Genomic DNA, 27,518 nt, shown 5'->3' with positions numbered 1-27,518 from the left:
CACCCTTATTCTCAAACTCCCCTTTTTGCATTGGCTGCTTGCTACTTTGTATGTATCTCCTCTGGAAATGAAAAGTGACAGATTTGTCCTTTTTAAAATTATTCTTAAAACATTTTTTTTTCTTTAATCCAGTAGACAGAATCTGGGAAGAATGCAAAGTATGAATAAACCCTTTCCTTACTGGTGTTGCCAAACAGCACAATTCCTATTCTATTAATCACCACCTTTAGGACCAACAGCAAGTCTTTCAAGTCTCTGAGAGCACAGCGGACTTTGGTAGTGCTGTTCCTCTCTGCCTTTCCTAAACAAAACTGAAGGACTATTTTCAGGGGTCACTAAATAAAAAGTGGCTGCCAATTTTCCTTAGAAGCAAATGCAACATGCTACCTGTGGATGTGCTAGAGGGGATACGGCCACATCATCACCCTTGGGACTTTGGTAACAAAGCAGCTTTTGTAATTAGAAGAATACAAGGTCCTTGAGAGAGATAAATGATTTGCATCTGGAGAGGTAGCACGTTGAATATCCAAAAGTGGCCATCTATAGGCCTAGATACAACTGCAATTTGAGTAAAGAATTTGTAACAGGAAGTGCCTGCTAAATAACAAATGACCAGAAAATGAGATGAGGTCAAGTTTTTTGAAAGGTTAGACAATGTTAAGCATGTTACAAATGAACAGTATCCAGGGGCACCTGGGTGGCTTAGTCAGTTAAGCATTTGACTCTTGATTTCAGCTCAGGTCATGATCTCATGGTTTTGTGAGATGGAGCCACACGTCAGGCTTTGTGTCCTTCCCCTGCTTGCCTGTGCGTGCTCTCTCTCTCTCTCTCAAAATTAATAAACTTAAAAAAAACGAACAGTATCCATTCACAATCATCAAAAGAGGGTGTTACAACAATAACTATTAAATGCAATGGGAACCTTCATTATATCCTGTGTGTGTGTGTGTGTGTGTGTGTGTGTGTGCGCGCGCGCGCTGGGTACAGGGAGAGGAGAGAGCACAGCTATGAAAGATAGTTTTGGAACAACTGGGGAAATCTGCATCTAGATTATGGATGCTGTTGGTGTTTCACCCAGTGACACATCAGCTAGCCTGTGCATCCATCCTAGTCTGGGTTGGCTGTTAGTGGCTTACTACATCCCCTTCTCAGTTTCAGCCTGATCCTACAGGAAGCACTGGAGTGTGAATCACATCTCACTCCCATCTTGAGGCAGGAGGGCTCAGCTCCTATGTCAGTCATTGGCTATGGGCTACAGAGAAGAGCAAGGTGGACTGGGACAATTCTCTGAAATATTTAGAGAGTAAAGCTCCATAATATCTGCAACTAAACAGTACAATTAAAACACAAATACACACACACACACATACACCCAAATATAGGCAAAGCAACACTGCAAAATGAAATAAATGTCAGGTCTAGGTAGATGCTTTAAGACTGTTTCTTGTAGGGCACCTGAGTGGCTCAGTCGGTTTAGTGTCTGACTTTGGCTCAGGTCATGATCTCGTAGTTCGTGAGTTCAAGCCCCATGTCGGGGTCTGTGCTCACGGCTCAGAGCCTGGAGCCTGCTTTGGATTCTGTGTCTCTCTCTCTCTCTCTCTCTCTCTCTCTCTCTCTCTCTCTCAAAAATGAATAAACATTAAAAAAAAAAAGAAGAATGTTCCTTGTATTATTATTTCAATTTTCCTGAAAGTTTGAAATTTTTATAATGAAAATTTGAAGGGGAAAACACTTGTTCTTTCTTCTGTGGGTTGTCATCCTGATACTGACTTCTGACTTCTATATCTGACCAGCAGTCAAAAGAAAACCTGCCAGTCATCCTGAATGCATCCTTGTTTTCTACCCATGGTTGGTCACTAGATCATGTCAATTCCACTCCCAAAATAGATTCATCATTCTAAACTGCAATTATAATCATATTTCTCCCCCCCATTCTTTGTTTCTTCACTGTCTACACTAAGATAAACATCTAATTCTTTAACACGGCACATAACATCATTGTCACATGGCCCTTGGCTTACCTCTTCAGCTACATCTCCCACCATTTACACCTACAATTTTGTGCATCATCATCATCCTAAACAACTTATGAGTTCCTTGAACATACCATGATCCTCCCTATCTTTTGAATCTAGGCATATTATGCTGGCAAACTCCTTTTTTGTTTTTTAAAATAATCTTCTCTGTCATTGTTTTTTTAAAAAGTAATCTCTATGCCCAATGGGGCTTTAACACATGATCCCCAGATCAAGAGTCACATGCTCTATAGACAGAGCCCGCCAGGCGCCCCTATGCTGGCAAATTCCTACTCATACTTTAAGAATAGTTCAAATTTGACCTCCTCTAAGCAGGCTTTCCTGAACTCTCCAGGCAGAGTTAAGTGGTCCCTTTTTAGTATTCCTGTAGCAACTTCTTGCATACCTCTCTTATAACATTTATCACAGTTATTAATAATTGATTACATGCCTTTTTTTTCGCTAGTAGAAAGTAGACCCAGGAAGGCAGGGACTGGATTGTTCATATTTGTATCCCTAGCATTCTGCATAATACCTGCCATTGTACATAATATATGTCTCATGAATAGCCAATGGGTTTTTTTTAGTATTATATACTTACTACAGCTGGTGAGGGGACATGGATGCTTGGGACAGATCGAGGCCGCACATGATTGGCCAAATGGCAAAGAACAACACCATCGGTTAGAGCTGCTCCCAGATCACAAGGCAGTGATACTTTCAACCGGTACTCAATATGCTAGAAGAACAGGAAAATGTGTAATACGTTAACTGATGTGGCTGACACAGGACATAATGGAGTTACAATGAAATACTATAATTAAGAATCAAGATAAAAAGCAAATAAGTACCACAATCCCTATTTTATTTGTTTATTTATTTATTTTGTTTTTGAGAGCAGGGGAGGGGCAGACGACGGAGAGGAAGAGAGAGAATCTTAAGCAGGGCTTGATCTCAAGACTGTGAGGTCACGACCTGAGCTAAAAATCAAGTCAGATGCTTAACTGATTTAAGCCACCCAGGCACCCCAAGTACCACAATCCCCATTTTATCCTTCCATCCTAAGTCAGTAACTCAAGGAGATCTAATACATACATATGGTGGCCAGGCCACAGTGGTGCAAAATATTACATGAGAAATTCATTTACAATTTTATGCTTAGAAATAAAACAGAACTAGATTCTGTCAATTCCAAAATAAAATACTATATGTAAGTGTGATATATATATGTGTGTACATACATATAAATTATTGCTACTCTTACAAGATTTCTATACATGAGGCAGAAAAAACTTTTAAATGAGCAGGGCTAGGGATTGAGCTTTATAGAATAACCCATCTCATTTTCCTAGCAAACAGATGAAAAGAATGCCCTTAATAGCAGAATCTCTTTTACATCTACCACACGGTGGGCACTTGTTGATTCTATTAAAAATTTTAAGTCAAATGAACAAGTGATTGCAGGGTTATGCGCTCTAGCAGTAACAATGTGAAAGTATAATTCAGAGGTAGTGTACACACTTTCCGTAGTTGATCCATTAATTCCAGCTCTTCTTCTCTCTGTCTTGAATTGGGTCTTGTTATGGGATCTGCAGAGTCAGTGGGAGGTGCAGAAGATGAAAGAAGGGGTGAAGCATGACCTAAAAAAATATGAATATGTAAGACAGAAAGGCGACTGCTAGTGCTGGAAAAATTCTCAGCTCCACCTGATCACAGGCTCCTTACAAGTGCAGCACTTTTCACTTCTGCATGGACTCTTTAAAAAAAGTTTTTATTATGAAAAGTTTCAAATATACACAATAATAGGGAGAACAGTGTTAAAAACTACCAAATGTCCATTACCCACTTAGCTCAACTCATTTTGATTAAAAATGTTTCCATTGAAAAATAACACACATACAGAAAATTATGCAAATCATAACTCAATAAATTATCACAAAGTAGACACAATCAGGTCAATAAATGCAATTATTACCAACACCCAGAAGGCCCTCTCATGACACCTACCCATTAGTACCTAATGGTTACTTCCAACAACACAGGTCCTAGCTATGGACTTCTTGATTTGTAATACCACAGATTTGTTTTGTCTAGTTTTGAACTTTCTATAAATGAAGCCAAATATATGTATGTATGCATGCTTTTGTCTTCTTTTGATCGACACTATAAGATTTATCCATATTGTATGTGTTAATTGGTTCATTTTTATTGCTTATACTGTATCCCATTGTACAAACACACCACAATTATTTACCCATTGTATCAGTCATGAACACTCTGTTTGGGCTATCATGAATAAATAATGTTGCTATAAATATTTTTGTAAATATCTTGGGGTATATATGCTTACACATTTCGGAAAGCAAACTGCTGGTGATAGGACATACAAGTGTTCAGTATTATTAGATAATGGAAACAGTTTTCCATACTAGTTTACAATCTTATATGCAGTGTGTCTCTGGTTTGATTTTAAATCTGTGAGGGCATCTATCAGTTACACTCAAAGTTGTTATTTTTTATTTGAAATGTTTGTTTCTACTTCCAGGTAACTTCTTTGGAGGCCAGGCAGATGTATATTAACTAAAAAACTAAAAAGTAGATTTAAAAAAAAAAGAATTACTGATTCATTGCTTTAAGAACACATAAAATAGCTTTTATCAATAGAAAAATCTGAAAAAGGCTCATTACAGAGAGAAGGAACATTCCCTAAAGCCTGAAAGAGTGTTTTATTTGTTCCAACCTATAACCTCCTTTGGGTAGTGCTAAGAAACTCTAGTTAAATTGAAACAAGATTCTCCTGCTTTTTTTTTTTTTTTTAATGTTTATTTTTGAGAGAGAGAGAGAAACAGAGAGCAAGCAGGGGGAGGGCAGAGAAAGAGGGAGGCACAGAATCTGAAGCAGGCTCCAGGCTCTGAGCTGTCAGCACAGAGCCCGATGCGGGGCTCAAACTCATGAACCGTGAGATACATCATGATGTGAGCCAAAGTTGGACGCTTAACTGACTGAGCCACCCAGGCACCCCAAAGATTCTCCTGCTTTAATGTTAGTGAGATCAAAGTTTAAAGCTTTTGCCAAAGTGACGTCTCAGGGTAGAAGTTTAAAAGCATACAGCAAGCATAGGGGTGCCTGGTTGGCTCAGTTGGTTAAGTGTCCAACTTCAGTTCAGGTCATGATCTCACGGTTCATGGGTTCAAGCTCTGCATCAGGCTCAATGCCGACAGCTCAGAGCCTGGAGCCTGCTTTGGATTGTGTCTCCCTCTCTCTGCCCCTCCTCCGCTGCTCATGATTTGTCTCTCTCTCTCTCAAAAGTAAATAAACATTGAAAAAATAATAATAAAATAAAAGCATACAAGTTACTGTCATTATATAAAACACCCACCCCCCTTCTCAGTCACTATGACCTACCTTTATTTGCTTCTGCCCTGACAGCTGCTCGGTAAAGGAAGCTTTCAGGGCGCTGGGCCTGGTTTCTCTGAATAGCAGCAGGAAAAGAATATGCAGGGGAATGATGAACTACATCAGCATGGAAAAGCAAAATAAGATTAAAGGAGATGGAAAAAAATTAAATATAACAACAGACACATGTCACAAGTTCAATAAATGATATAAAGATCAAATTAAACATGATAATTACATAAAGTGATAATTTTGTTTATTAATATAAAATCTAGTACAGAAAAGTAACCTTGAAATCAGGAAGGCTGTTTGTAGTTTTAATTGTCATGCTATTTTTGGTATGTTAATAAAGGCAGAATGAGTGTTAATATATTGAATAGATTCTCTTGCAAACCTATAGCCCTGCTAGCTCATGTTCATTTGTTCATATCAAATGCTTGAAGAGGTGACCAACCAGTTGAATTAAAAAATGGAAAATGTGCAGGAAGTTCCCAATTGTGGGTCTGATTTCTCATATCAGAAATGGAAGTCACAGCTCTCTGAGAGGTATTTATCAGGAAAATCCTAGTAAAGAATTACTCTTGATGTGGTTAATTGTACCTTTGTGTCTATTATTACCTGTTTCTGTTGTAGGTGAACTTGATATGGTATTAGATCTGTCACTGTTCTGTAGAGAAATGGAGATATATCAATAATTATTACTCAAGAAGAGCTACTTTCCACATTTATGATTACTTTGGGATAAAAGAAAAAATCATGCAAGTCTCTTTTAAAATTAAGTCTAGAAATGAGAATTTGGAGTAAGGGTTGATTTTGTACATTATTTTTAAGGCCAAACTTTTTACTTACTTCTGTAACATGAAAAGTTTATATAATGCATTCTCTAAAGATAGTTCTATTATATAATAGGTCTTTCCTATGACTATGAAAAATGATCATCCTAAGGCAGAAAATTTTATTGGGAAATGTATAGGGGAGAATAATTTCATTTTATAATTTCATTTTCTGGTATAGTTTCTAAAGTATATTTCTCCACCTCTGGAGAGTAAAATTTAATGTATTAAAAAAAAATGATGAAGATTTCTTCATTTCTGTTAGGAAACAAAGTGTTTAAAGATAGATAGCTGTATTTCCAGACTAACATTTAAGTCCAAGATATTTTTACTTCATTGACCAAAGAGAACTTATATAAAAAGGGGGAAGAGCTAGCTTAACATGTATAAAGTTTATCTAAAAAAAGAGAAATGTAATTAAGCTCATTTAAAAAGAAGTGTTGGTTGGATGGGTTAAAGACACTGAAGACTTGGCAGGGGAGTAGAATCAAGAAAGGTTAGAGTAACAATATTCAAGGCCTCAACATCTAGGCCCAATAAATTAAACATATTATAACTTTATTTAATTTTTTAATGTCTATTTACTTTTGAGAGAGAGAACAGAGGAGGGGCAGAGAGAGAGGGAGACACAGAATCCAAAGCAGGCTCCAAGCTCTGAGCTGTCAGCACTGAGCCTGATGTGGGGCTCAAACTCGTGAACTATGAGATCATGACCTGAGCTGCAATCAGACACTTAACTGACTGAGCCACCCAAGTGCCCCTAACCGAATGATTTTAAAACACAGAGGTACATACATCTGCTCCCATGCTTTTTTCTCCCTTTTGGTTTTAATATTTTCAGAAATCTGTTCTCTCTAGTTGGGAGCTGGGCAGAAGAAATTAATTATGATAGGGAATTTGTTAACATTCATGCATATATACACACATACACAGAAGTCATGCTGTTGAGAAGATTCTTGGACTGATCTGGAAGACAATTTCGTGGTAACAGTTCCTTGATTTGATACTCTTTGGCTGAAAATTTATAAAGTAAGCCAAGCTGTTGAGTGAAGCAATGTATTACATCTTCATTAGTGAAAAAAGATATGTTCATCAAGTTTATAGATGCAAATATGCTAAGTTTAGGATGTTGAAAAGAAATGAAAATTTAAATAACAAATTTAAAATAAGAGCAACAAAAAAAAGATATAATAAGAGCGGCAAGAACTAATAAAAAGAACAAGAAAATGAGGCGAAAACGATATCTTTGCAAGGAAACAAAAAAGAATATCCTTATTTTCAAGAAATATGAGACAGAAAGGAGAAAACTAGTTAGCCCAACAGAGACCTAGTCAAGGGTCAATGGTACAAACAGGAAAACATAAACAGTAGAGATTATTCCAGACATAGAGGGAAAATATACATTTTTTAATTTAAAAAGACTAATAGGAGTTAGGCTAGAAATTTAATATTGCAAAAAAGAATTAAGCTAACAGACAACTCTATTAGACGAGGAGGAAGAAGTGAAGCAAACTGCACTGAATGGCAACAAATTTCTCCACCTCTAGAAACATCAAAAAGGTACACAGCTTTACACAGCTGTGTGTAAAGAAAAACAAAGCCAGAATAGAGGCAACTTGTAAAATGGTGATTTTTAAAATGTACTTTTATTGAAACTAGAAATCTAAGTGACTTGCATTCTAGGGTATGAAGATTATTAGTTCAAATTACTCAGAGGCCACTGACTCTATTTGAGAACTCTTGCAGAACTGGAGCAAAAAAAACAGAAATTGACAGGAACTCAACTTTTTTTTGCCTGGTTAAGCAACAAAAGAAGTAAACCCATGGCTAAATATATATAAATATATATCAGCTGTATAGTAACAAGGATGCCAAAAAATAAGAGTAAGTCTTTTTAAACTAATCATTTATACTAGAGCAGGTCTGACAGAAAGTTAAACTTACCATACAAGGGTTGGCACGTTCAGATTTGGCCTTTTCAATTATGATTCTGGGAGAGAATAAGCCCCGATGCCCTAAGGTATCCACTGAGTGTAATGAATTAACTTCTCTCCTATATATCTCCTATACTAGTAATATACCCTCCTTGAGAGAAGTTTGAGAACAATCCCTCAATTTTCTGGGTTGTCATTCAAATGAGGAACCTAGCTGAGAAAGGCTAGCAAAGAGTTAACAGAGATGAGAATTATAAAGGTTTTTCAAAAGTCATCCAGGTATGTGTAGCATCTTCAATACCGACTAAAGAGAAGGTTTATCAGGCTTACAGATGATACAACGTTGAGGCCAGCACTTAGAAGAACATGATGCAAGAATTTCAAAGTATTGTGGTAAATCAGAGAATTAAAAATGTTCAAAGATACAAGATATGGAAATTAATTATCATTTAGGAGTATAACTGAAACATTTGAGAATTACAGTGGCTACTACCAAAATGGATACTGAAATGAGAAAAGCCAACCCAACGCTTAGAATAAGATGTGAAAAACCTTGTTTCATGCTCAGCGCCAGATAGGCTCTAATAAGGGCTATATTTCTACTTGGGGGCTGTGGAGCCAAAATGGAAGGCAGAGAACTTGAGAAAGCTCAAAAGGATTAACAGACTAGGAAAGGCACATAAAACAACCAGAGTTTATTTAGGGAGAAGACAAGGGCAGCATCATAATAGTTTTCAAATATAAAGATTCTTTTTTAAAGACTGCTACGTAACTAGAAAATCTCTACTCTGGAAAGAAGAGAAGTAAGTGTAAGCCACAGGGTGTGGATCTAAGTCAGACAAGGGGAGAACCTTCTAACAGGGAAGATTATTAATAATTTCTTATATATCATATGATTAACAAATATGGAATCACCATTCCTAGAGGCCTTCAAAAAATAAAATACCACAGGGTTGCAGGCCATATTCCAACTCTGTTATTAAGCTCAAAAGCAGCCACAGACAGTATATGAACAAATGGTAGTGGCTGTGTGCCAATAAATCTATTTCCAAAAAATGTGGCGTACAGGCCATAGCTTGTTGACCTCTACTAGAAGAAGGTTTTAGCAGTGACACTTTTGGGGACTGGGACTGAAATAATTTTAAATGCACATTAGAAAACAGAGTTAACTTTATATTATTTATCAGCCAAAGTAAAATAACTCATGACAAAAAAAATAACCTTTGGTAGGAAAATCAGAACAGCATATCAAACAGAATTTCAATATAAAGAATTAATGCAGGCTCTGTGTTTCTAGTATGGTAAATCTTCCAAAAATTTCAAGTAAAATTAATGTTAAATTCAAATAGTCTTATATGCTTATGTATATTTCATGCAATCCTAGATTTCACACTGCTGTTGGACCAATCTATTGGAAAATTTCAAGTTCCTGGTGTATTACGGTAACAAGAGATACCTTAAGAAGCATGAAGGCAGAAGAATGAGGCAGGGTAGCTGCACAGCCCACTTGATTCAACCCTGACAGCGACTAAATTTTAAAAGAGAAAGGGAAGAAACAAACAAAAGGCAGCATTTATGTTAGCAAAATGTCAGGCAGGCAGGCAGATCCGGTCAATGAAATTAGAAAAGGAAAGGTCATGGACAAACTTTCAAATGGTTTACTAAAATATTGATAGGGCAGAAGGAATACTAGGGGGAAGAAAACGCCTAACTTATAAAACAGTTTTCCCATCTGTATAATTCAAACTATTTCAATACTTCATACCACATTAACCAAGAAATGAAAGGGCTTTTGGCTTTCGGCTTGGAGGAGGCCAAGGTGCAACTGTCTCTGGTCATCTCAAATCCAGGTTCATGCAACACCAGCTGCCTCCATTATGGTGCCTAAATTTGACCCCAGCGACATCAAAGCCATACACCTGAGGTGCACTGGTGGGGACGTCAGTGCCACATTTGCCCTGGCCCCCAAGATCAGCCCCCTGGGTTTGTCTCCAAAAAGGTTTGTGATGACATTACCAAGGCAACTGGTGATTGGAAGGGTCTCAGGATTACAGTGAAACTGACCATTCATTCAGAATAGACAGGCTCATATTGAAGTGGTGCCTTCTGCCTCTGCCCTGATTATCAAAGTTCTCAAGGAACCACCAAGAGACACAAAGCAGAACAACGTTAAGCACAGTGGAACCATCATTTTCTATGAGATTGTCAACGCTGCCTGACGGATGTGGCACTGATCTTTAGCTAGAGAACTCTCTGGAACCATAAAGAGATCCTGGGGACTGCTCAATCTGTGGGCTGCAATGTTGATGGCCACCACCCTCATGACATCATAGATGACATCAACAGTGGAACAGTGGAATGTTCAGCTAGTTAAGAACTACAAAGGAAAATATTTTGATAAATGATAGTTTGACAACCAAAAAAAGGGCAGGCATGATTTATTAAAAGTGATTTTAAATAGAACTAAAACTAAGAACATCAAAATTGTTGAGCAAAATTGCCTTAGAAACTACCAAGACTTGTGCTATTCCTCTTATGGGGAAACAAATCCAGTCAAAGAGCTCATTTTAACTGAGCAGAACTGGCATGAGTAAAGACACTATTTTTTCAACACTGATCCAAATTAGAGTTATTATAATTCCATATACCAGCTCTGATGTGAAAAAACAGAGGAATGAGGATTCTGTGTCATGCCTTGCAGATGAACCAGCATTTCATTTCTGCCTCTATGTCCAAATGACCTACATGAGTGTAAGAGGAATTTTCCTTTTCTTTGAATCCTTTATCCTTTCACCAACCTACATACAACTAGAAATATTAGATGTATCTGTCAAGTATATTAAAGGTATAATTAGAGACAGTAAGTGTTAGAATCTATTGTACAGAATTATGATTACAGATAAAACCCAAAACATGACAATTCTTTAATTTGGTAAAGAGTGGAAATCAGAGAAGACAGGACTTTCATCACAAAGGGCACTGGATAAGATTGGACCTATTACAACAACAAAATGCCAGTCAGTCTTAAATATATTGAAATCTTAATATGTTAAATAACTTTTAAAAATTTAAACTAGGATCACAAATACGTGAATCATGGAACAAATGACCTTATTAAGCACATGTGGGTGTTTAGAAAAACGTGTGTAGATGATCAATAAAATGAATACAACAATTTTTAATGACAGTTGATAGATAGCAATGTTTCTTTTTGGGGAGGGTGGGGAAAAATTTTTTTTTAAAGTAACATTGTAACCTAATCTATCAAAGGAAATATACCAAAGAACAAGATTGTGACAACAGTCATATCGTCACCTCTTCAGTTTTCCTGGGCCTCCTTATAACCAAATGTACAGAAATTACTGTCAGTCTCAAACATAAAGAGGCTAAAAGCCACTATTTTGGCAAAGGAGGACAAAAAAAGTGGAAAAGAAGAGGATGCGAAATGAGCCTAGATACTCTCTAGTTTCTAGAGATGAGATACAGATGCGGATTGGATATAGATGAAAACAACAGAAGCCTGGAGGGCAGCCCTAAGAGCATGTTAGTGTCATGGATATTAAACATCACTAATACTTATTTCAGATCTTGTATTTCAAGGTCTTTAAATGAAATCCAACATGTACACCTTGCTATACATCATCAGACCTTTTCATCATGAAACAATTTAATGAGCAATTTCAGATGCATAGCATTTATGTGTTCATTCAGGAAATATTTATTGAGCACTTAATATATCCAGGAACGATGACAGGAACTGAGTATACATAGGTAAATGCAACAGAGATTATCCCTGTGCCCATGAAGTTTAGAGTCTGGTAGTCTAATAGGGAAGAGACCTAAAACAATAAACATCCACCTAAATGAACTATGAAGAGAAAAAATAACAGTGGAGACAAATTTGATTTGGGGGTTGTAGGCTGCAGAAGAGTCATTTTTAAAGATCTAACATTTAAGCAGATACCTGATAGATGAGTAGAAATTAACCAAGGAGTATATACAGGGAGGGAGAGGCATTCCATGCTGAGGGAAACAGCATGTGCAAAAGGTTGTGAGGTACAAACAGGCTTGCTGTATTTGAAAAGCTGAAAAAATGCTGGTGCAGAATGAGCCCTGAGCCCAGAGATGAGAGAGTATGCAGGGGCTTGCAGGCTGTGTTAAGAAGGACTTTATTCTACCATATGAAGCTACTGAAGAGAAGTCTTGAGGAAAGCAGAGGTATGATTTAAAAATACGACTCTTTCTGCAAAGTGTTGGATACTATTTGGCATACAAAAATATGTGAGACACTGTCCTTTTAAAGGCCATCTCATTTAGGTCAAACATGAATATTGATAAGTAAAATACAAGGGTATGTGTTTTGAAAATGGCTGAAAGCCATTTCAAATTTCACACCAAGGGGATCTGTTTTTCCAAATTCCACTTTTTCCTTGACAAAGAAGTGTGGCCACTCAGACTTATGTCACTTCCTATACATTATTAAATCTCATCTTCAGTCTCCTAAAATGCTTTCCATTATAGTGTGAGAGGCAATACACCATGGTGCTTAATAAATAGTAGGTTCTCAAGTCAGCCAGATCTGGATTTGAACCCAATCTTGCACTTACTAGCTATGTGACCTCGGACAAATCTCATTCTGGACAAAATATCTGTGCCTCGGTAATCATTTGTAAGATGGTGATCAGTTTAACCTTAACTTTTAAGATCGCTGTGAGGAATAAATGAGATAATTCTGGTAAAGTATCTGGATCATCACAGGCTCTCAGTATTTTTTTCCATTAATTTAAATCATTTGCTTCTCATATCAATTAATTTCCACAAAAACTCCAGAAGGTGGTGGTTTTATTTACCTGTAAGACTGCCCAGTTAAAATGTGCTTTATCCATCTCAAAGGAAATGATAACTGCAGAACATACAGAAATTTTGACAATGGACGTTTAGGTAAGAAGGGCCTCCTGCTGAAGTATGCACTTCACCCAGGAGTATGTACAAGGGCGGCAGTTACCAGCACATGAGACAGGAATTGCTACACACAGACTTTTGAACTGCTAGTTTTCAATACTACTATAAAAAATATCATAAAACATGATGGGGAAAGCAATTATGTGAATGTTAGAATTCTCTTGCAAGGCTGACAAAAGTAAGATTTTTCAATACTGCTCTTATGTTATACTCATTTTCTGCTGAAGAAACAGGAAATAAAAGTAAACTGGTGTTAAAAAACGATCAGTAGATAACATTCCGAGTTAATGTTTCCCAAAGTTTAAAAAATGGGCATAGAGGGATAATCTTGAGATGTAAGTATTTTTGAAAAGTTTGGGATTTTCAGTAGCTTAAAATAGACAATAAAATAGGATGGCAAATATACAGTTGTGTAATTAGTGTCATGCAGGAAGGAAATCCATTTAACACACAGGTGACTCATGAGCCAAATTAATGATTAATAAAGTAAGCGCACCTAGAATTAGAAATGACATCTAAAAAAGTAATGTGCCCTCTCCTCCCAACCCACATCCAAAGCCAATGTGGTTTGCAGTGTGAATGTTTTCCTTTTGGAAACACTAACAAAGGTATTTGAATCATAGCTGCAGAACACTGGAACGCTGGTAAGTCATGAACAGTAAAGCAGGGAAACAGTTCTAGCTATTTATAAAGTATTTAGTAATGACGCTCATCATGTTTTATGGTACGTAGATAATTTCTGAATGAAAAGTGTAATTACTATTCTCCAAACTCTAGATATAACAATATATAACTCCGTTTTGTGCAAGGCTCTTACCACTAACAAGGCACTATCATCAGTGTGCTGAGACCTTCTGGATGGGAAGGGACACTGGAGAGGCAGAGAGAAAGGAAGCAGTGTCAAAAACGATGCACACACGTGACATATTTCACAAATAACACAAGCAAAGAGGTATATTAAGACATAATGAAGATGCTAACATATAGGATTGCATTCACAAACATTTTGAATTCATGTATCATAAAAGCTAATAAATTGATTCTGAGTAATGATTTTCTTCCAAACAGCTTAATTCCAAATATGATCTGATTGCTTAAAAACTGACTAAAGCAAGGAGGGAACAGGGATTATTCTCTATTCACGGAAGAAAAAGCTGAAGTATAGGCATAGCAGTAACAAAGAATTTGTGGTCATTTAATGAGTCAGTCACAAATTAAAACAATAAACCCAAGAGTCATGATTTCTAGTCTATGCATCTCTTCATTACCTTTCTCAGACAAGAGGACAACTAGAAATTTAAAAATTGCACACCATATTTTCCTGAGAAGCTTTAATTTTTAAATAATGAATTTCTCCAGAATGACCATTAAGAAGGAAATTGGGGGTAAGAAAAGAAGAGGTTATTAACTTATCAAACTTTGTCAAAGGTTTGTTCCTTTATTATTACCATGTGAACAAAAGATGACTGAAAAGGCTGAGTGAATCTTTCAGGTATAAGAACAAGGCCTAAATTCTGAGATAAACAAGAAGTAGTAATCGTATGTCTAGTCAATAAGGAAAAAAAAACCTTATAATGGATCATTTAAAACATTTCAAACAATGCATTTTACATTCCAGAATCACTTGTGCTTTAAAAACTCTATGGTGAAACTTAATGCTTGTCAAACCCTGTGTGTTAGGTTTTCACGTAATTTATTTTACAGAAAACAGATTCAAAATTCACATGAAACAATGCCTTTAAGCATTTTTAAGGAAGCGGTGATCATAAACTGAAAACATGAGAAGGCAAAATATAAAGAAAAATGGCTTTAAAAACCGACTACAATACAAATACTTATTTAATAAGTTTCATTTTAACAGATCAAAATAGGTATATTTTAAAAAAGGTTAAGCAATTAATTTTACATGTTAACTTGTAATGAAAATGTACTATTTAATATTATAAAACTACTGTGTACACCGTGTAATCAACAACACACACACTCAGGAAATGAGCCCTGGAGCTGAGATGTATGTGGTATCTTTTTGTTCAATACCAACACCATGCCAGATAGAGCTCCCAGGACTACTTCTCACTACACAGTATGGTTTGAAAATGGATGAAGGAGAAGATACTTCTGGTGGGGATGGAAGAAAGAAAGAAATAACCTCCAGATGGATTCGTATTGACTAAAAAATCCTTGATCTATAAACTTGGATAAACTCCCTGGCACGTGTCTTCTTCTCCTGAGTAAGTAGAATTTTGTGAGGAGAAAAGGAAAATGGCAATATTTTGATCACTGAAAACACATGATAATCACATGCAAACATTTCATTTCCATTGTAATAAAAAAATTCCAAAGGAAAGGTGGTTATATAGACTTACCTCACCATCTAAGGGGGATTGCTGTTTTTGTGGACTTTGTGATGCTTTGTGCTATATATCCCCAAGACCCCCCAAAAGAGGGAAGTTGGTTAGAATCTGGAACACTGGAAATGATAAATTCTATTTACCAAAATAATCACCCACATTAATTTCTGTCTCTCTTGTGTGCAGCACTTTGCCAGATTTACTGGTCGGAAGATGTCACCCTTTCCCTTAAACAGTTTACAATTTAAACAAGGAAGATCAATAAACTAACAGACAGTATTTCATATGTCTATAAGCATCTACAAAAATACAAAAAGCATGTTTTTTATATGTACATGCAAACAAACATAGTCCCAATCAGAATAGTGATCTCTCACTATATTCTCTCAATGAACTCATTCTCTCTTTCTCTAGTGCTAACACCTTTAGCTTTCTCTCATCGGCCAATTTTCAGGTTTGCGTTTTCAACTGCCTGTGGAAACTCTCTATTTGGAAACCCATGGTCAGCTCATGTTCAACATGTTCAAAAACAAACCCATAAATTCCCAGATTAACTGGCTCTTTTCCCCAATTTGCTAATTTCTATTACTATGTCAAATAATAATTATACCACCTGTATAGTCAGTGTTTTACAATGTATTCTTATATACATTATCTCAAGTGATTCTTTTTACCTCTAAGATACACAAACATCATAATCATATTCTTTTTAAAAATTTTTAAATGTTTATTTATTTTTGAGACAGAGAGAGAGAGCAGGAGAGGGACAGAGAGAGAGAGGTGGAGACACAGAATCGGAAGCAGGCTCCAGGCTCTGAGCTGTGAGCACAGAGCCCATTGTGAGGCTTGAACTCATAAACTGTGAGATCATGACCTGAGCTGAAGTCGGACGCTTAACTGACTGAGCCACCCAGGCACCCCCATAATCATATTCATTTAAAGACAAAAGAACTGGGGACAAAAGAAGTTATATGACATGTGCAAAGTCCATAAATTTGTAAGTAGCATAAATGAGATTTGCCCCTACATCTTCTGACTCCAAATCCTACATTCTTTCCACAAAACTAGACTCCTTTTCAAACTCTTGTTTTAGCCTCAAAATCTTGCTTTGGGATCTCCTTTATTTTCCTACTCCTCTTCAATGATTTATTCAACACTCACTACATCTATGTATAAAACATAATAATGCCTCTCTTAAAATCTCTAATTTATAAAATCCATTGTGGTGGTAGGGGGCACAGCACTCAGCACACTAGTAGAAGTACTAGGTGCACCTATAAGAATTCTGAAATAGTTAATATTTAATAGTTAAATACTACACCTATGAGGAAACTAAAGGCACAGTATGATTCAGTAACTTTCCCAAAGCCAAGCACATAATGAGTAGCAAAGCTGGATTCAAATTCATATTTCTGATTCTTTTTTTAAGTTTATTTACTTATTTTTTTAGATTTTTTTAGGTTTATTTATTTTGAGAGAGAGAGAGAGAGAGAGAGAGAGTGAGCACAGCAGGCGAGGGGCAGAGAGGAGGAGAGACAGAATCCCAAGCAAGCTCCACACCATCAGTGTAGAACCCAATGTGGGGCTCAAACTCATGAACTGTGAGATCATGACCTGAGCCAAAATCCAAGAGTTGGATGCTTAACTGACTGAACCATCCAGGCTGCCCCTATTTACTTATTTTCGAGAGAGAGAGAGAGAGAGAGAGAGAGCGAGCAGGGGAGAAGAAGGGGGAGGGAGAGAGGGAGAGAATCTCAAGCAGGCTCTGCACTGTCAGTGCACAGAACCTGACGTGGGGCTCAAATGCATGAACCGCTGAGAGCATGACCTGAGCTGAAATCAAGAGTCAGACGCTTAACCGACTGAGCCACCCAAGTGCCCTCAGAAATATCTGGGCTCTTACCATTGTGTAACACTGCCTCTCCTTAGGAACCTCAGAAATCTTCTGGTGTTATGCCTTCATTCTGCACCCTAGTCTGACTTGCAATTACTATTTCATTTTCCTCATCTCTTTCTAACAGATTCAAACACAAGCAGATTAGTTTTTAGGAAGTATCTTTCCTCTCATGTTTTTCTCCTGCTTAAGAACTTACAACTGTTCTCTTCTACCTAACAGATCAAGATCAAACTCTTATTTGACATTTAATCAAAACTGTCTACAATGTGATTATCTCTTACTAGCTATGCGATGTCTACAGAAGGCAAGTTAAATGATAAATGAGTTCATGTAGAATGCACAGAATAGTGCTTAGGATATAGTATGTGTCAGCCATCATTATTTACTGACAGTCAGTATAGCATTCTGATCACAGATGAGGGTTTGGAGCCAGCCTTCTTTTTTCTTTAAAGAAACTTTTCATTTTTGGTCAACCTTACTTCCATTTTCTGTTCAGCCTGTCTTGAGAACCCTTGCTCTGCCACTATCTAGGTGAGTATTTAACGTAGGCAAACTGTCATCCTCTCTGAGCTTTAGAGATCATCATCATGGGCTTGATACATTTGAAAAAAAGAGAATTTTATCATGTGTACAATACTTAAAGAAAATGGTCTTTGGCTAGTTGAAACACAAGAGAGAAAGCTTTTGGAGGCCAAGAATGATTCATTCATTCAATCATTCCTTTAACAAATGTTTACTGAGCTTTACTATGGGCTGACACCTGCTAACATCTAGGGATGGAGCGGCAAATAAACAAGACAGATACACTCCCGGTCTTCATGGTATTTACAGGTAAATGGAAGAGACAGATATCGAACAAACAAAAATAGAAATCACTATTATGAAGAGAAAAATCCAAGGTGACTTCCAAACAAAAAGACTTTAAATGATACAGGCAAAAAAAAAAAAAAAAAAAAAAAAAAAGAACCAGGTTTAGATGAATTGTAGAGGCTGCAAACTTTTAAAAAACAAAAAAAGAAAGAAAAAGTATTAACAGGGGTTGCTACCCGAGTAGGTGTGGAGAGAACAGAAAGGAAAGAATCAAAGATGATTCTAAAGTATTAAGCCTGTGACCCTCACACAGTTTTGGTGCTCACCAGAGTGAGGAAGTCAGATGGGCTCAGATAACAATAGTTCACATCTGCATGGCACTTTAAGGTTTACATGGCACTGGCACTTTCGTGATCTTATCAATCTTTATTAACAGACTGAAGACATGGCAGGTGGAGAGTAAAGTGAGATGTCTAAAGATAGATTGCTAATTAAGAAGAAGAGACTACTGTCTCAAGTACAAGATGATCACTTCTCAGCCTACCCTACAGGAGGACAATTCATCTAATCACAAGCAGGAGACAGTTATGCTATATACTCAAGATTCCTTACAGTGAGAAAAAAGAATGTTGACACTTTAATTAAGACAAACACTGACAGCCTCAGCAAAACAAATAAGCACTTACTTCTAAAACTCTTTAGGAATTTCAATGAAATTTGACAAAATTTCACCTTGACAAAGTCCAGGACAGCATCTCTTTGAATTTGCTTGGTCCTTATTTTCTCTTCCTCATACTGTAGGGCCGCAAGCTGTGCCTCTCTCCGAGTACGCTCTACTAATTGTTCTCTTCTCCGAAGAATTTCCAAGTCTGCATGTGATAACTGGAACAAAAGTATTTTGCATGTGCAAGTGGGGCTAAAGGTTAACTTATCAATATTCTTAATCAATTTAGGGAACTACTACTTACTCAAGCAATTTCTACTTTGCAGTCACCTAACATTTCTTTAAATGTGTGTACTGCTAATCATCTCCCATCTTTTCACACTGTGCTCTTATTTGCACTATAAAGCCATCATGTCAGTAAAGATTTATTTTCTGTCTAGGGTCTAAAAGCACCGTTAGCCAAGTATCAGGTTCACATGTTACATTAACTGTATTTTACAGGCGACAGGTAGTAAAGTTTACAGATGTCTGGCAATTAATGGTAATTTAAGCATTATAAAAATAGAAAATCATTTTAGTTTAAAAAAAATCAAAACTAAAACAGAAAAACAACAACAACAACAACAAATTTACCTGACTGTGACTTGGTGACAGTGACATGAGAGAAGATGGCTCAGATGAAACCCTGACCCAAAAAAGAAAAAAAGGAAAGAAAATTCTTTGGTAAGGCAGGCAGTATATAAAAGACAAGTAAAATTTTATTGTTAATGTAGCTTTCTATTAATCAATAGGCAAACTGGTCAGCAATGAAAGACTGACTGCATTTTGTAAACCTGAGCCCAAGTCATTAAATTAAGCTACAGGAATACCTGATGTCGCCAACTCACATTTCATGTGATGATATCACTGATCAAGCTACAGAGAGTCAACAACAATCTATGTCAGCCAGTGCTGACCAGACATTTGAGATCACTTTTCAAATAGCATCATTTCTTAAGAGCATACATAACTATTATCTTTTTCATTACCATGGCTGAAACAAGATACATGTAAATAGAGATCGTTTTATATACAAAGTTATTTTATCAACCAAAATCTGGAATATGGCAGAACCTGGCCACTGTACCTGCGCTCCTCCTCCCATCTTCAACCGAGGTAGCAATTTTAATAACAAAAGTAAAGATTCTGTTGATTTTTATTTTTAAGAAAAAGACGAAACCTGATTTGTTGCTTAAAAAAAAAACAAACAGTAAAAGTTGCTTCTCAGTTTTATCAGTGCTAAATCTTTTTTTCAAGGATTTTATTTATTTATTTATTTTTAAGTAATTTCTATACCCAAAGTGGGGCTCAAAACTCACAACCCTGAGATCAGGAATTGCATGTTCTACCAACTGAGCCAGCCGGGTGCCTCTACCAATGCTAAATCTTACAATTTGGTGTTTATCTTTTTTCCTGAATTGGATTTAGTGTTTCAAGTGTCTGCTACTCATTTGTGTCTCTGAACTAACAATGTTGGGAATAAGTCGCTTTTTGACATTTAGCACCTAAAAGTTTAAACTATGATTACTCGCCCGTCAGGTTGATTTTAATGCATTCGATCGGTGTGTTACAAGGCAAGATAAGAAAAAAAAAAAAAAAGTCCCCCAAATCCCTCAAAGCTCTAGTAGTTTTATGATTCGTGTCATTTTTTTTGTACAATATTTTTCAGATGCAAACATAGAAACGAACAATCCTTGAGCTCCTACCATGCCCTACATATGCCCTGTGAAGTACTTTATGCATAGTGTTTCTCAATTACTCCTCATGCAATCTTATGGAGTAAGAACTATTAGAATCTTCACTCTATATTTGGGAAGCTGAGAAATGGAAGTTAAGTAACTTTTCCAAGGTGATGCAGCCAGTAGTCCTTATCTATCTGATTTGAATTCTTATCTCTGACTTGATGGTAGTTTGCTCTCTCATCTTCTAGGTACGCAGCCTATGAGAACTGGAGAGGCCTGAGAAATCATGGAGTCCAAACCACTAACTTTACAAAGGAGAAATCTGAGGCCCTCAGAGGTTTAGTGATGGTTACTGTAGGCAGAGCCTGGATGAGAATTCAAGCCACCTGACTTGGAGATTAGTGGCTGATACTATACCTGCAATGGCCAAAACTAAGCTGTGAAAGTTAAAGATGGTGGCAGAGCATGAAGCATGGCATATGAGAGAATAAAAGTGGTAGCGAAGAAGGCGTTTGAGAACTGACAGCTCCCTCAAGCTGATCACCAGGTGCTAATATGGGCCCCTCATGGCTTGGGTGCTCCTTGGTGCCACCACGCTGCTTCATTTGTACGTCTGACCTTTTCATCTATGAGTATATTTCTCAATAGCAGTGTCACAACATTTTGGATAAATTTTCTGTTATACGAGATTGTCCTGTACATTACAGGTAGTTTAGTCTTAATGCCAGTAACACCTTTGGCAACCAAGTCCCAACAAATAAACACATTTTTCAAATATCCACTACAACTTATTGAGAAACACTGGCTTACCCTAAACTTTCCTAAACTAAAAAATATAATATGTAAAAAAGCAAAATTTAAGTCACACTACTGTTCTCTTTCTTTCCACATTTCTTTTCTTATGTTGGTTCCAAATCTTTGAATAATTCACAAAATTCTTTTTTTTAATTTTAATGCATAAAAAAATGTTTTGAAAAAAAATTGTTTTATATAACCTCAAGAGTCTGGCCATATTTCTTACTTTATTAAAATAATTAAAATACCCCTAAAAAAGTTTTGACAGAATAAATTATAATTAAAAAAAATTTTTTTTAATGTTTATTTATTTATGAGAGAGAGAGAGAGACAGAGTGCGAGCAAGGGAGGAGCAGAGAGAGAAGGAGACGCAGGATCTGAAGCAGGCTCCAGGCTCTGAGCTGTCAGCACAGAGCCCAACATGGGTCTCCAACCTGCGAACCGCGAGATCATGACCTGAGTTGAAGTCTGACGCTTAACCAACTGGACCACCTAGGTGCCCCATAATTTTTTAAAGGTACAGAATAAATTACTCAATAACTCCCTTAGGCAAGGTTTAAAATAAAACTGAAGCTGGGCAAAAAACTTCCTTCAATTTTTACTAATCTTTCCCAACCTTTATCACTCCTAGTCAGTACATTCTTAGTCAAAAGTTTAGAGAAAAGTGGGCTGGTGGGGTAAGATTTAGCTGGGATATAACCAATAAAGAATGAGACACAAGTGAGTCTGGGAGTAGCAACATGGTATCGTAGTTAAAGGCATGAACTTTAGAATTAGTTGTGACCGAGTTCGAATCCAGGGTTTGTCACTTGCTAGTGGATGGCTGTGAATATAAATGGAAAACTACTAGGTCTGAAAGCACAGGCTCAGGTAAGCGAAGAATCCCTCAGTACTGGCAGAGCAAAAATTTCTAAAAAGTAGTAAAAACAGGAACTCTGGGTTAAGGTTTAGTAGACAGATTTTTGGCTCCTATGATCTCCACCCCTGGTGTTACTCCAGTAAATATGTTACAAGTCAAAAAGGACTCTGCAAATGAAATTAAGGGTACTAACTGGTTGACCTTAAAATGGAAAGATTATCCAAGTGGGAGTAATGTAATCACAGGAACCTTAAAAGCACAAGAGAGCAGGGCTGAGGGAGGGGCATTGGAGGGAGGTAGTCAAAGCTACAAACTGCCAGCTATAAGACAAATAAGTAATTAGGGATGTAACATACAACATAATGACTACAGTTAGCCCTGCTGCTGATACATACGACAGTTGTTAAGAGAGTAAACCCTAAGAGTTCTCATCACAAGGTGAAAACAAATTATTTTTTATTGTATCTATGAGATGATAGCTATTAACTAAACCTACTGTAATCATTTCACAATATATGTAAATCAAACCATCACTCTGTACAGCTTATATACAGTGACATATGTCAATTATTTCTCAATAAAACTGGAAAAAAAAAAAAGAAGGCAGGAAAGTTTGTGGGATGTGACAAAAAGGGAAATCAAAGAGATTCAAAATGTGATAAGAAATAGATTCAAAACAGCTTGCCAAAGCTGACTTGAAGATGGAGGGAGCTGTGGATCAAGGACCTTGGGTAGACTCCAGGAGCTAAAACTGAGTCCCAGTGATAGCCAGCAAAGCAACAGGGACCTCAGTCTTATTACTAGACAGAACTGAATTCTGCCAACAACCTGGATGAGCCTGCAAGTGGGTTCTCCCCCAGTGTCTCCAGGTAAGAATCTAGGCCACCCAGTACATTGGCTTTGGCTTGCCAGACCCTAAGTGGAGAATGAAGGCAAGCCTACCCAGACTGCTATTCCACAGAACTGAGTTACTACATTTTAGGCTGCTAAATTTGTGGTAATTTGTTGCATAAACATTAAAAAACTAATACATAATGAAACTGAGAAAAAAAAAAAAAAGCTGGCTTTCACCTTGAGGGCTTCTACTAAATTCCAGAGATCTTGAGCCTTCTTTATGATAGATGCAGGAGGTAAGAAGGACAGGAGTGTGGGCCCGATCAAAGTGGAAAAACACAATAGGATACCCCCATGTGAAACTGAAATCTCAAAAGACCACACCCTCAATATAAGGACACAAGGCAAATAAAAAGCCTTTCGGAGATAAATTTCAATTTCAAAGATTTGAAATTTAGGGGCACCTGCGTGGCTCAGTCAGTTAAGCGTCTGACTCCTGATTTTGGCTCAGGCCAAGATCTCACGGTTGGTGAGATCAAGACCTATGTCAGACTCTGCACTCAACGCTCGCTCGCTCTCTCTCTCTCAAAATAAATAAATAAACATTAAAAAAAAAAAGATATGAAATTTAACAAAGTCCCCATGAACTAACACCTATGAGACTATAAAAGGCCAATTATGAGATTTCTTTCTTTCACTATTCTCCCATATTTTCTATCCATCTATATCTCAGTTCCCAAAACAACTTTAACATCCTATCAAGTATAAGTAAAGAACTAAGTATGACACTTTCCATAAAGGAGATTTACTGTTGTTTAAGAACAAGTATGTCAAGTTTACTACTTTAAGACTTCATACAGGGGTGCCTGGATGGTTAAGCGTCTGAGTCTTGATTTTGGCTCAGGTCATAATCTCACAGTTTGTGGGATTGAGCCCCACATCGGGCTTTGAGCTGAGTGTGGAATCTGCTTGGGATTCTCTTTCTCTTTGTGTGTGTCTCTCTGTCAGTCTGTCTCTCTCTCTCTCTCTTTCTCTCCCTCTGCCCCTCTCCCTGGCTTGCAGTCTCTCTCTCTCTCTCTCTCTCAAAAATAAAAAAATTACAAAAAAACCCAAGCAAACACAAAGTGGTTAAAAAAAAAAACAAAAAACTTCATACAAAATAGAGGAAGCAAAGACCCAAAGGCTGTGAATTTTTCAACTACTGTGATACAGTGTCTGGCAAGAAACTTTGGAATTCAAGAATAAGCAGCAGTGCTCTAAGCAGTCAAGTTAATTTTAGAAATATTCTGTGAGGCACTAAGCGTAGTGAAACGATCATCTCAATTGAGATATAATGAGGATACATATTGCTGTCTCCGTCTAGCTCCCTGTTTCTAGCCAAAAGTTTAAGGCAAAAAATTTTTTCAGGACTCCTGAAATTCATTTAGCCCTCTTAGTGCATAAATCCAGACATCACCACAAAATCTCCCTGCTTTTAAGTACCTTCAAACCAAATAATTGTACAAGTAATGGTTTAGGCAGTCTGAATTTAGAATCAATAAATCAATTTTACTTCTTTTTCTATTGCATGAACAAAAAGCACACTGTCACTCGGCTCTAAATACATGGTTTCTAAAACACACAGTATCTAAGTATCTTCATCATACACAAATCTGCACAAAACCAAAATCATTTCATGCTCTCACTGATGAGTTTTAAAGACAGAAACAATTGAAGAGAACTGTTTTTTTCAAACCTGTTTTGATGTGAATATCTTCTCATGTCTTCTGTTTTTTGAAACTCCCTCAGAGGTACTGGCTTTATGGGTGAACCCTAGGCCAAAAGAGCAGAAATAAATCAATTTAACATATGTATCCACAACACGGTGACTACATAGTTCACAGATGACTTGGCATTTAAAGATCTGTATATTACACTAAAAAATAGTTCAACAAAATCTTCAAATGTAAATTTTTACGTTTAAAAGCATTCATTATAAGCTGTGTTACTGCTTTGGTTAACAAAACACTATGTATAGCCCAAAAACACTTATTCTTAAAAAAGTGGGTTTCCTTCTCCCTGTATTATGTAAATTACACTGACCATACAGTAATACTCACTGACCATAGAGTAATATTTAGTAAGGTGTTCGAACTTGAGAAGATCTTAGGTGTCACCTCAGACAAATTTCCATTCAGAACAGGAATTTCAACCTGCACTACACTAACCTGTGCTCAGCCTCTCTCAATATTTCTGGTAAGGGGGAGTTCACTGGGCAGATTCCATTTCTTTACTTCATCATCACAAATTGTTACTTATGTTTAGTCATACAAATAGTCCTGCGGATATTGGTGGAATATTAAGATAAAGCAAAAAGTAACTTCTCTTTATGGTAAGATATGGTGTTAACTAAAAGAAAAACATTGGCAACTTAATTTATTTATAAACTAAAGGGTAAAGGTCATTTCAAAAAAAACATCACTGAGAAAAATTAAACTGGACTCAGTGATATGGACCACATACTGAACAATAAAATTATAAATCAAAGGTAAAGGCTTATAGGTTATCACAACATGTATTCTGTCAAATAAGAATCTATAGAAGCAATACAATCTTATTTCAACACCAAAAATAATCATTAAAGTGGGTATTCTTAAAGGGAAAGAAAACCACCTTATCCAAAAACGGTATCTGAAAATCAAATGTAAAATTATTTATAGTCTATCTCCCAGAAATGGGCACATCACATAGAATTAGAAAATCTTTGATGAATTACTGCAAAAGGCTAAAGCAGACTCCCTTAAAGTTTAGGCCTGAGGATCATACAAAATGAGATATAATTCTAGAACCCTGATCAAAGAATAATTCTTCTAATTTCAGTGAACATTGGTTTTTAAAATAAACAAAAATCTCTCCTATTATGTTAACATCAGTGACTTAACACTCTGGTTTTACAATACTGCAATTATCTGCAATTATTGTAGGAGGCACATGAAATTTTCATGATAAAATGAATGTGCCATTGGTTTCATTTTGAAAATGTCATACCCTGTAAATATAAGCTATACTTTATTTTATCATAATACCTCTATATTTGTGAGAGGTATTATAACAAAATTAAACAATAGCAGAGTATTTAAAATCTCATATAGATTCGTTTTTTTTTAACAACTCTTTTTTCCTATAGTATTCAAGAATATAAAAAATACTTCTTCACTGGCTGTTAAACCATCTAAAATAATGCTGCTTCGGGGCGCCTGGGTGGCGCAGTCGGTTGAGCGTCCGACTTCAGCCAGGTCACGATCTCGCGGTCCGTGAGTTCGAGCCCCGCGTCGGGCTCTGGGCTGATGGCTCGGAGCCTGGAGCCTGTTTCTGATTCTGTGTCTCCCTCTCTCTCTGCCCCTCCCCCGTTCATGCTCTGTCTCTCTCTGTCCCAAAAATAAATAAACGTTGAAAAAAAAAAAAAAATTTTAAAATAATGCTGCTTCATCATATTTTTATAGGTGCTAAATTGTAGAAAACCTTATGACACAGAAGTCATAAAGAGGGTTATGACATAGAATCATAAAGACTACCACACAAGTATAGCTGGAATTAAAAAAAAATTTTACAAAATAGTAATGGCTTTAACAAATGATACTACAATTTTTCAGTAGTATAACAGGCATTTTTACTTTTAATAGAGATACCTCATCTCTGCAGTCTAACTACCATAAAATGATCAAAGAGAAAGACCACAATGAAAGAAAAACAATTCCCTTTAAGATTACAATGTGCATTATTAATTTTAATTTTTTTGCAAAGCAGTTGCCCTTCGCGCTAACAAGAATGTTCATGGCCTGAATCACACGTAGTTTCATTAGTCACCTGGTACACTGCTATTTCTGGGCTGCAGGACTTTGATTTATACAATTTTATCCAACTTCACATACAAGAGTGTCTTCTGAACACCAACAAAACTACTATGTCCAGAAGTCTTCAGACAGGAAGACTGAAGGATTTTTTTTAAAGAATGATAATATCACTCCACAGCACACCCCACTTGAGTGATTATTCTCGATTTCTAAAAGGCTAAATACATCATTCTCTAAAAAGGCCCCAAGTGTTTCTCAAATAACCCCTGCTCAGAGCCTGGGACCAACTCCAGACATTAACATCACACACACTGAAGTGGAGCCATTCCATTATGCTGACTAGATACACTGAAGAATGCAATTTCCACTGAGACCCTTGGGGGATTGGCAGAGATTCTACAGTGGGCTGAATGCTTATTTGTTTTCTAGGGCAACTCAATGCTCCACTAGAAGAGACACCCAAGAACGATAATGGCAAACAATTTATATTCTGTGCGACTTGGTATAAAAGCTCCAATACAATTAAGCACATTACAAAAATTCTATGGTTAAGTTTGTATGTGCTCCAAAGTCAGCAGTTTGGTTTGATTCTTAATTACTGATCAAACTATGAT

The 27,518-nt window shown here is 36.7% G+C and overlaps 1 protein-coding gene across 5 annotated transcripts in view; it reads right to left on the bottom strand.

Annotated features, from left to right (window-relative positions):
- The window catches only part of LRCH3 (leucine rich repeats and calponin homology domain containing 3), a 122,019-nt gene that overhangs the window by 16,650 nt on the left and 77,851 nt on the right, over nucleotides 1-27,518 (bottom strand). For 2 of the 5 annotated variants that reach the window (XM_047099342.1, XM_047099341.1), the window contains exons 10-19: nucleotides 24,807-24,883; nucleotides 19,496-19,547; nucleotides 18,931-19,080; nucleotides 15,507-15,557; nucleotides 13,958-14,011; nucleotides 9,635-9,706; nucleotides 6,030-6,078; nucleotides 5,421-5,528; nucleotides 3,537-3,655; nucleotides 2,617-2,754 (exon numbers count right to left, since the gene is read on the bottom strand). In XM_047099342.1, the coding sequence (XP_046955298.1) occupies nucleotides 2,617-2,754; nucleotides 3,537-3,655; nucleotides 5,421-5,528; nucleotides 6,030-6,078; nucleotides 9,635-9,706; nucleotides 13,958-14,011; nucleotides 15,507-15,557; nucleotides 18,931-19,080; nucleotides 19,496-19,547; nucleotides 24,807-24,883 (870 nt within the window). The remainder of the gene's footprint in view (nucleotides 1-2,616; nucleotides 2,755-3,536; nucleotides 3,656-5,420; nucleotides 5,529-6,029; nucleotides 6,079-9,634; nucleotides 9,707-13,957; nucleotides 14,012-15,506; nucleotides 15,558-18,930; nucleotides 19,081-19,495; nucleotides 19,548-24,806; nucleotides 24,884-27,518) is intronic. The other 3 variants (XM_047099338.1, XM_047099339.1, XM_047099340.1) reach the window with 3 other exon arrangements.

The sequence above is a fragment of the Lynx rufus genome, unplaced genomic scaffold (genome assembly GCF_022079265.1).
Source record: "Lynx rufus isolate CCGP_SWC_20201006 ecotype Redwood Valley unplaced genomic scaffold, mLynRuf1.p SCAF_5, whole genome shotgun sequence".
Taxonomy (NCBI): Eukaryota; Metazoa; Chordata; class Mammalia; order Carnivora; family Felidae; genus Lynx; species Lynx rufus.
Note: the sequence above shows the minus strand (reverse complement) of the source record. Positions and strands in the feature narration are given on the sequence as shown.